The 9,850-nt window shown below is 50.5% G+C and overlaps 1 protein-coding gene across 1 annotated transcript in view; it reads right to left on the minus strand.

Annotated features, from left to right (window-relative positions):
- Positions 1-9,560, minus strand: part of COL20A1 (collagen type XX alpha 1 chain) — a 41,493-nt gene extending 31,933 nt beyond the window's left edge. The window contains exons 1-9 of the mRNA XM_035548159.2: positions 9,488-9,560; positions 6,898-7,008; positions 4,934-5,077; positions 4,566-4,724; positions 4,170-4,370; positions 2,762-2,917; positions 1,951-2,070; positions 1,659-1,823; positions 452-613 (exon numbers count right to left, since the gene is read on the minus strand). Of these exons, the coding sequence (XP_035404052.1) occupies positions 452-613; positions 1,659-1,823; positions 1,951-2,070; positions 2,762-2,917; positions 4,170-4,370; positions 4,566-4,724; positions 4,934-5,077; positions 6,898-7,008; positions 9,488-9,560 (1,291 nt within the window). The remainder of the gene's footprint in view (positions 1-451; positions 614-1,658; positions 1,824-1,950; positions 2,071-2,761; positions 2,918-4,169; positions 4,371-4,565; positions 4,725-4,933; positions 5,078-6,897; positions 7,009-9,487) is intronic.
- Between the last annotated feature and the right edge of the window lie 290 nt (positions 9,561-9,850).

Here is a 9,850-nt window from a genome sequence, read left to right on the forward strand (position 1 = left end):
GAGATTAATTAAAGGGTGGGAAAAATCATGGTTAGATATTTTGCTATCTCTTCCTATTTTCTTTGTACACTCTCCCTAATATTAGTCATTTTGCCTTTTCTTCCTCCTGTTAGTTGCAAGAAACTTGGGGAAGAAGATGGTCACAACATATTTATCACATAAAAGGATAATTGGAACTGAACAGAAGCCCCCTCTTCCCTACAGTGCTAGTTATTGGAAGAGCTGCATCCAGAGGGTCTTGTAAAAGACAATGGCCAACATGCTGACGTGGCATGCCCATTTTCAGGCAGCAATAGGGCAGAGAAAGGAGATCAGCATGGGAGGAGAAGAGCTAGATGGTGCTGAGAAGGTGGTGGAGCTCATGGATGGATAGGTATGAGAGAGGATTTAGCAAAGAATGAGGCTGGCAAGGGGGAGAAAGCTCAGCCCTCGCTGAGAGGTTTCACTTCACCTGCATTTTCCTTGCTCTTCTCCTTGATCCTGGCGCACAGGACCCGTGTGAGCCTGCTGACCAGGTTGCTGAGCAGGGGGAAATCCAGCACGTTGTACACCGTGAGCTCCAGGGGCTCCGAGGCCACCTGCTTCAGCTCGGCCTCGTCCGCATTCTTCACCCCTGCGAGCAGAGCACGGCACCACGCTGAGCACAGGCCTCAGCCGGGAGCAGCTCCTGCCTCTGGCTTGCACATTGGCCTGCTCGGCCTACCAAGCCCTGCAGCAGACAGTTGATTTTGCTTCCAGTGCTAGCGTTAAGGTCATCTGAGCATTGCCCAGGGATCCACCTGCTTGTCTGCGTCCAAACCTCAAGAGCTTTGCTAGTTTCCTTCCCCCCTTTGCTCTTGCAGTGCTTTTGAGATAACTCAAGTCCTGATGTGTAAGGACCAAGCAACGTTTCTTCCTCTAGCCAGAGAGGAAAACCACGGAGCCCAGACAAGACCAGACCTCCAAGAGATTTCAGGTGTACAGCTGTTAATCCATCATGCTGCCCGACACAGCTGAGGCTCAGCAGCTACACTCAGTCCATGAAAGAAATCCCAGTGCCAGCCATTTAGGTACATAGCCCATATAATAAACCCTTGCTTCTGTGTTCCTAACTTAAATTAGCACGTAAAATGTTGGGGATTGCAATTTTAGGAGAGTTTTCTATGTAACTTTATTGTCTACATATTACTCTTTAGCAGACTTTAGTCATCAAGGACAGAGCTGCTCAAGACCATTTTCTGTCTCATTATTACTGGCAGCTAGTGAAGAGCAGATAACATTATTATTCAGAGAAATGGGAAGTTTTGAGAGGCAGTAATTACAAAGGAGCTCTTCTGTCCTCCCCAGTACAATGTTCTCATCTCATTCCACAGCTGAGAACATTGTTCTCATGGCACAGGTTTCTGAGACTGGCAAAAGGCTTTACGAATGGGAGGTGAAAAATCTCTCTTGTGAACAACTTTTTGTTTGCTTTTCTAAACTAAGTCCCCTTGAAGACACTGCCTGTGCTGAATAAATGGCTTAATTTTCTTCTCACGCACAACGTAACAGGGTCCTGCTTACTACCTTTACAGTGTCAGGATGCTCTTATCCAAGCTGAGGGAACATAGCCCTCAGGATGAAGAAGAGCGGAAGCAAGTTGGTTCTGTCCTACAGCCGATCGATGGCTGTGATCTTACCGATGGCAAATATCTCTATGCCCATGTTTTTCAAGGTCTGAGCAGCCAGGTTGGCATCATCCTGGGATTTTCCATCAGTCAGAAGGATTACCAATTTCTCGGCCTCCAGCCGGGCACCAGCATCTGGTTTCAGGTTTTGTTCCAGGACGTGTGTCAGCGCCAGGCCTGGGGAGGAGGACAGAGGGATGGGATGCCACAGCCTCACAGACAACCCCCAGCCCTTATTCTTCTCCCTGCCCTCAGTTGCCTTGTCTAGCATCCCGTCTAGTGGAGATCTGAGAGATGGGGTTACCTGTAAAGGTGTTGCCACCCTTGTACCGCAAATTCCTCACTGCCTCCAGCACCTGGTCCCTCGTGGTGTAAGCACCCAGGTCCCACTCCGTGCGGGGGTCGCTGCTGTACTGGGACAGCCCTGGGGAATGCAAGAGCTATTGGCATCATGCAAGTCAAGGTAAGCTGCAAGAGGAGACCTGTTTTGGGTAAGAGGTGTCAGCTTGCCTTGGGAGAGTAACACAAAATGATGAATTGGACTGGTGTGAGCAGACCTGGCTACTAGCTCCACTTCTCTCCATGGTGGTACTTACCCTTGTGGTGCTACTCTGAAACATTTGATAAGGCTTCAGTGTTATTCAGGGTCAAACTACCCAGCAGGAAGGATTTATGCTGACCAGTTTCACACACAGCCTGGCCAGTGCCATCCACTGGGTTTAGCATCCCTCAGAACTGGAAGCGGCACCATTATCAACTGAGCCCAAAGCAATTCCAGCATGGCATTGCCACCACATCTTTCTGTGCCGTGCTCTGTAGGCTGATCATTTCATCAGAGATAGGCAGCAAACCCCAAATGTATCTCAGCATCAAGCCCTCCCTGAGCACCCAGCTGGGTGCTGCCCATACAACTTCACTTCTGCTCACTGAGCAGCTGTTTCTTGCATGCTACAGGGTGGGAGAGTGTCAAGAGCGGCATGTAGGACCCCAGCCTAAAGGAATAAAAGCTCATCAGAGCAGCATGATAACACAGGAATGGAAAGCAAGGTCCCTTCAAACACAAACTGTATTTATGGAGGGATTTCCCAAGGTCAGGAAACAGGGAAGTGTCCTACCTACTCTTATCTTGTCTTGGGCAATGCTGAATGGGGAAATTAAAGTGCTCAGGAACTCTTTAATAAGCTTGAAGTTGCTGCGCCCAATGCTCCAAGATCCATCCACGAGCAGGACGATATCAGTCATTGCAGATGTGTCACACTGAAACTGGGAACCTGCGGGGGAATAAAGTTTGACATTGAGAGAAGAATTGTAAAGGAGGGAAAACACTTCAGTTTTAAGATAAGAAGCAAGCCTGCAGTGTAAGACCTTGTCTGGACGGCAGATTGGACTGTCTGCTAGCCTGACACATCCCAGCACCTTGGAAGAAACCCTTGGCTAAGGGCAACCACCTCAGTACCAAGAAGTTGAGTGGTGAGCAGCTCCATTTCCACAAAGAAAGGGTTAAGCCTGCCAGGAAGAGCGTGTCTTGCCCAAGCTCTGCTCTCTGCAAGCTGTCAGCTCCATTACGTCTCAGCCCCAGCCCTTGCTTCCCTTCTATCTAGCCTAAGTCTCCAAGAACTGCAGGTGATTGCTTAATTCCATTCCATCGTGAGATCCCCTGAGGGCTGTAATTATTTTGTGGCTTTATATTAAATCCCATCTCTCTGTAAAAACCTGCTGGCATCACAGCTCCTCAAGCCCTGCCTTTCTCCCAGCTCCAGGCCTGCAGCTTAACAGAGGATAAGATAGGGCATGTTGCTGATCGACCGCATCTTCCCTGAATATTTTTCAGATTTTTTTTTCCATCTTTGGTAGAGGGAAATGGATAACTGCAACCCACTGCATGTGGATGGCAAGGAGTTACTCTCCCCTCTCATCTCATGACCATGAATTTCTGCTGCTCTCAAAGGACCAAATGGGGATGCTCTGCCCAATGCCATTCCCACCACTTCAAAAGTGCTGTGAGACATCTGCCCTGCCACATCCTCAGCTGATGCATCTGAAGGTTAGCATGGATCAGTTAGCTGGGAAACGTGAAGGATGAGACCAGGAGGTGGAGCGGGTTGGGTAAGGAGCACCACTGATGTGCTCCTCCGTGCTGAAGGCATAGAAGGGGCCATGGCTCGGGAGTCTGTTGGAGAACACAAACTTGCATGGGTCTGTCCGAAGCAAGGAGAGGTGACAATGTGAATAGAGAGAATAGAGGGGAAAAAAAAAAAAAAAAATCAATAAATTAATCCCTCTCAGAGGAATTTTTGTCCTAGCTCCAGTTTGCCTTTAAATCTGTGATGTTTTGCAGAACTCCAAACTTTTGCAGTGATCCCTGGCAGTTCTCCAATGTATGACAGCAAATAGGAGCGGTAGCAGCAGCACCTGTACTCTTAAAATCTCGGTGACAGAGAGAGGACTGGAGGCTTGTATATAGCAACCATTAGAGAAAACAGTGGGGAAGAAGGAGCAGGACATGTTTGAAACCCCTCTCACCTCTCCTCAGTGAATCCTTTTTGGGTTTTTCTTTTCCTAGAGACTCTCGCTCCGAGTTTGCGGGAGTGCGCTGGGATGATTTTGGGGCTGGCAGTGGTGTTTGTGTCACAGCAGCCTCCGCATGGGGCTGGCTTCTCGTGGCTTCTCCTGAGCCCTTGGGTTGAGTCCCCTTCTGCCTTTTCCTTTCAGCTCTGTCCTTTGCTGTGCTCCAAATAGAAGAAAAAAATAAAAATAAAAAATTGTCCCTTGTGTTATCCCCATGCAACCTGTGTCTTAATGAAAGAATGTCCCTGACAGAGCAATTCCCCTGAAAACTTCTGTATCTCCTGCTCTCTGGCAGCATGGCAGAGGCTCAAAATCCATCCACTGTGACTCCAGGACGGTCTGGACACCCACCTGGCTGCACCAAGACAGCATTCGGGGGCAGTGGGGTGGGCTCTGCGCTCCCGCTGTGCTCAGCTGCTGAGCTCCCCGTGGAGGTGAGATTCTTTCCCGACGCAGCTCCCGCGTTCCTTCGGTTGTTTCTAGTCTGGGATGCATTTTTGAGGTCCTCTACTGTGGGAAGAACAAAAATAAGGAGTCACTCCAGGCAGGTCCGTGAGTCATGGTCCATCCCTCATCCCCTGGGTCTTCACCACTCCCCTGTCCAAGCTTGCAACCAAAATATCAAAAGGCTCAGTTTTGTGGCATATTCTACAGGGCATATGCCAGAGGTGTATCTCCAAAAGCTCTCTGAATGGTAAAACGTAGCTCTTTCTACTTACTCACGAATTTCCTCTTGGCAAACAAGGCTTCCTGGGAGCCATTGAGCACGTAGACTTGCAGCGTGTATTCCTTGGTAGGGCTCAGCCCCCCCACGGTGGCTTTGGGAGTCTTGGTTTTCAGCATGACTTCTTGCTCTGAGTCCCCTGAGGTGGGATGAAGCCACAGCTCAGAAATTGCTAGAACTTAAATTAAAGCTGACAGTAGCAAAAGCACCGCTAAAATGCCGAGAACGTCTGGCTGGGGACCTCAGTCAACTCTAATTTATTTTTTAGTTCTGCAGATCTCTGATTTTGAATCTTTTTCCCCCATCCAGAGCTGAGAAAAACTTTTAAAAATCCCTGCTACGTGCCCAAAATGGAAAACCAGTTCCCACCCAGCATTAGTGCAACTCCCACCCACTTCTCAAGGAGGTGCTGCCTGAAAACCCAATCTTTAGAGGGCAAAGGTTGGGCCACCACCACCTGGGAAAACATCCAGCCAAGTGATGTGCTTGAGGTTGTGTGTGGCAGAGTGAGGAAGTGGTCTGACATCTCTGGAGGTCCCAAGTGGCACCTGCAACTCGTTTTTACTTATTCCAGCTGCTCCTGCTGTGCTCTCTCTGCAAGTCCCATGTCTCCCTAAAAGAAGCTGTCCTCTGTGGGGAGAGGGATCATTTTGGGGGCCAGCACTACCTCCAGACCCCTTCTGCTGCAGGGGGTCCTCCAGCCATGCCTCACAGCCGTGAGCCTTGTCCTGGGGCTGCGATGCAGCCACAAACTGGGACATTTCTGCCTTGGCATGGCAGCGAGCAGATGGAGCGAGGCAGCTCTGCAAAGTAGCAGCCAAATGCTGCACTACATCTGCGGGGAATCTTTGGGACCACAGCAACAAAACAAAGCGAGGGAGGCAAAGCGGCTCCCTAAAATCCTCTGATCAAGAAAGATCTACGAGCCTTTAATCGTGCGGATGGATGCGTTTCTGACCCCACCGTCCCTAGGGCTGGGAGCGGAGCTCTGCAGCCCACGCAGAGGGATAGCCTCAGGCATGTGCAGGCTGGGGGATTCCCCGCGTTCCCGGGATGCTCATCGCTCCCCGCCGTGCTGAGGCCCGAGGAGGAGCAGGGCAGGGAAGGAATGAGAAACCTCCAGCTCTGGCTGGGCAAACAGGCGGGGGCTGAGCTAAAAGCAGGCGGCTGAGCACAAGCATTGCTGGCCCTGCTCTCCCCACCCAGCTGAGAAAGAGGCAGCGACTGGAAACTAAATGCCAGCCGAGGCTAGGGTTGCCTTCAGACACTGCTCCCCGCCGAGGGACGTGGTGTCCATCCAGCACCACTGCCAGCAACTGGGGGGAACAGGAGCTTGGTCAGGGCAGGGAGCCAGCAGGCTGAGCTGTCCCTGTATGGGGTCAAGGACATCCTGTCCACATCCCTAAAAGGTGGGGGGAGAGCAGAGAGCCCCCAGATAAGACCAGCAGGACCCCGATGAGGGCAGACACAGCAGTAGTGACTTGTTCTGCCAGTTATAACCATAGCACCACAGATCCATTTTCTGTTTTCTGCTCCACTTTGGGTAAATATGGTGCAGACATGCAAGAAAGCACCCAGTGAGCACCTAGCTCATCGCACAGTCCTGGGGCAGCTCCCACAGGAGTGGCAGACAATGATCCTTTCCTAACCTGTTTCCTCCCACAGTCCCATGTAACACCACTTTCTGGGTAAGGCTTTGCCCCAGGGGGAAGAGGGCTGAATTTCACCACACTGTGAACAAGCACTACAGATTGAGTCCGTGGTGGCCAGAAAGGCTCCTCATCCACCCTGCACGAGCAGGTAATCAACACTTAAATCCAAAACAACCAACAGATAATTCCCTCTGCCTTATCTCACCTCAAGTACCAGCACTACTTAGACCCCCCCCAGTCCTGCTGCCTCAGTCCCTTATACACAGATAAATTGTCTGGCTCTGACATCCCACGTGCTCGCGCATACCTGCCATGGGTTTCACCCGCACTTTGTAGCCGTTGATGTTCCCTTCAGTTTCTTTCCATTTCATCTGGAGCCTGTCTTCGGAGAGGACTGTGAGTTTCAGGCGGCCTGACCCTGGGGAGGAAGAGCCCCTGGGTGTCCGTGCTGTTGGGGATGCGATTTCCCCCTCTGCACACACCCGCACAAAACACCCCACATGCTGCCTCCTCTGAGGACTTGGGGTCTGCTGCAGTTCAGAGGGAACCTTCCCCATCCCATGTGAGTGCTCAGCATCCCTTGACACCACCCGACTTCTCCTGCCACCCCTCTGCCAGGAAACCCACCACAGGCCACCAGGTGAGATCTCACCGCGCTCTGCCGCCACCAGGAAAAGCAGCCCAGAGGGATGAGAGGGTTTCTCTGCACCTCTCGCACCCTGAAGGACACCACCAAAAGCTTTCATGCAGTGTATTTGGTTTCAGAGAGTGTGTTAGTGTAAGTGTCTGAAATGGAAAGGCAGGAAATAGATAAAAGGGACAAAACGAGGCTCCTCAATGGGCTCGGGCTGCTAAGAAATACAGAAGTTCCCCAGGTGATGGATCCCGTATTTCTGCAGAAAGATCATTTCAGGGGCAGCTCCAAGGATCAGCAGGGTATAGAAAGAGGGAATAGGAGAGAGGGAGAAAGAAAAAAAAGGCAGGAGAAAAGAAGAAAGAAAACCTGATAAAGTGCAAATGACCATTCCTGGCAGAACTGTAACTCAGGGGCACCAGTTTGTAGGAAGCAGCAAACTAAAATGGCAAATTCTGATGGAAAAAAAATAGTACAGAACAAGGAGGTAAAACAAAGAAAGAGCATATTCTGTTATCATCTCCGGATTTGGCAGAGATCTGTTAAAGCCCAGCTAAATGTCTCAGCTCATGTGTCACTTTGAGTCAGTGATTCCCTGGTGAAATGCAGCCATACTGTCACACAAATGTCACCATACGAAGCTTTTTCACCTGACTGGCTATAGGATGGCAACTCAGCAAATTCACCTCCTTTCCTCCCTGGTCCTGCGTCTACATCTGCCTTTCCAGCAGGCTGCCCTAATGTGCCATGAGTGAGCGCGTCCTTTGCCTGCATGGTTTAAACATCTGCGCTCAAATGCCCACCTCACTTGCAGTTGTTACCAATCACTTTTCCCGTATTTTTTCTTTTTTCCTGTATTTCCTCTATTCCTTTTTTTTCCTGTATTTTTTATTCATAATAATAATAATAACTAAATTATAAAAATTATAAAAAGTATAAGTATAATAAATAATTAAATAATAATAATAATAAAAAAATAAGGTGACCCGGAGCATCCTGCTCAGTACTGGCAAACTGTTTGTGTTGCACAGGACTCCTCAGGTCCCTAACCTGGTTTTGCATGATGCCAGCCATCTCCTGACATCTTTGCCACGAATTCAGAGCCCAGGAAAGCAGTGAGAGCTGGCAGCGAGGACTTGCTTGTCTCAGCCCCGCATCTGTGCCCTAACATTTCCTTGTGGAGGCTTCCTGCAGGCTGCCCAACAAGCACGTAACTATCTGGGGGAAACAAAGCTCAGATTCACATGTCACCCCAGGCAAATATGAAGGGGAAGAAAGAAAACATGGGGAAGAGGGGAGAGGGACAAACTCGAATCCCAGAATCACGCCTAAGAGAAGCGGTAAAAGATCATGGAACAATGAGGGGGATTCATAGTTAGATGAAACATGGAGCTGTCTTCTTCTGGATGAGCATGGTCCAGCTCCTCAGCCATCGCTCTAGGAGCCCAGAAGTTGAAAAGGCAAGAATGTCCCCAGACAGATGTGAAAGGACAGCATCCTCTGAGGCGCCATTATGTGCTGGATGCAAATGAACCCCGGTGCCATGAAAGCTCCACTGTTTCTCTGCCCCGTGTTGGATGTGAGCTGTTTGATGCTGTAACCTTGCCCTCCGGCAGACGGGGAGCTAAGCCCAGGCACACTGCACAGGCATGTCTGGGAGATGCACAGCATGGAGATACATCTGTCCAGGCTCTGACGTGCACTCACCACCTTGTACTGATCCCTTCCACAGAGGTTCATATGGAATATGAAGGTGGACAAGATACGGTGAGATGCTATAGGTATTTTCTGCTCATTTATGGCACTGTGGGAGCACTATGTGGTACAGGAGGATTGCACCTCACGTGCTCTCTTACCTCGATGTTGCACCACATGTCACCAGCCAGCTCCACAGCAATAGTTTCAGAGAGCAGGACAGATGTGGCAGCTAACAAACCACCACTTTTTCTCCCTAGTTCTCAAGCTCCATTTGCAGATCACGTAAGCATCCCTCACTCCTTACACAGGCTGAAATGCATCCCCGGTGCAAGGGAGTGGCACGCTGAACTGCTGCCAGCGATGAGAACAGGCACTGCAGGGTGGGTGGGATGGGGATCCTCCCCCAACAGGGCCCCCTGATCTCCTTTTGCTCTTTATATGTAGGAACGGGCTGCTTGGAGCTCCACCACCACAAGGGCTGGGGCTGAGCTTCACCCAGGGAGCAGCCAGACCCCACAGGATGCCCCCAGCACTCCTCCCAGAGCGAGAGCAGACAGCTCCTTACCTTGGCCCCCTCGTCCCCAGACGTGGCTCGCCACAGGCAGGCAGGCAAAAAGGAAACAAGTGCGAATCAGCATGGTGGCCAGGACCTGCGAGACGGCAAAGGTCAGGACGGAAGACAGCAAGCGACATTTCACCACATCAAACCTCACCTGCACTAATTCTGCCATCCTGGAATCCCCTCTGCTTACCTATCCCCCATGTAGTAACCACCTGGGCTTTCCTATGGCCTTGGGAACTGAAGCGTGTTGCTGTGATTTTATTTTATTTTGGGGCAGGAGTGTCTATTTTCTCTTGCAGTCCCCAGTTAAGGGCCCACAAGCTGAGGCATACAGCACTGACAGCACTAAGAGGGTGGATAGAGAAG

Source organism: Cygnus atratus, chromosome 16, assembly GCF_013377495.2.
Source record: "Cygnus atratus isolate AKBS03 ecotype Queensland, Australia chromosome 16, CAtr_DNAZoo_HiC_assembly, whole genome shotgun sequence".
Classification (NCBI taxonomy): domain Eukaryota; kingdom Metazoa; phylum Chordata; class Aves; order Anseriformes; family Anatidae; genus Cygnus; species Cygnus atratus.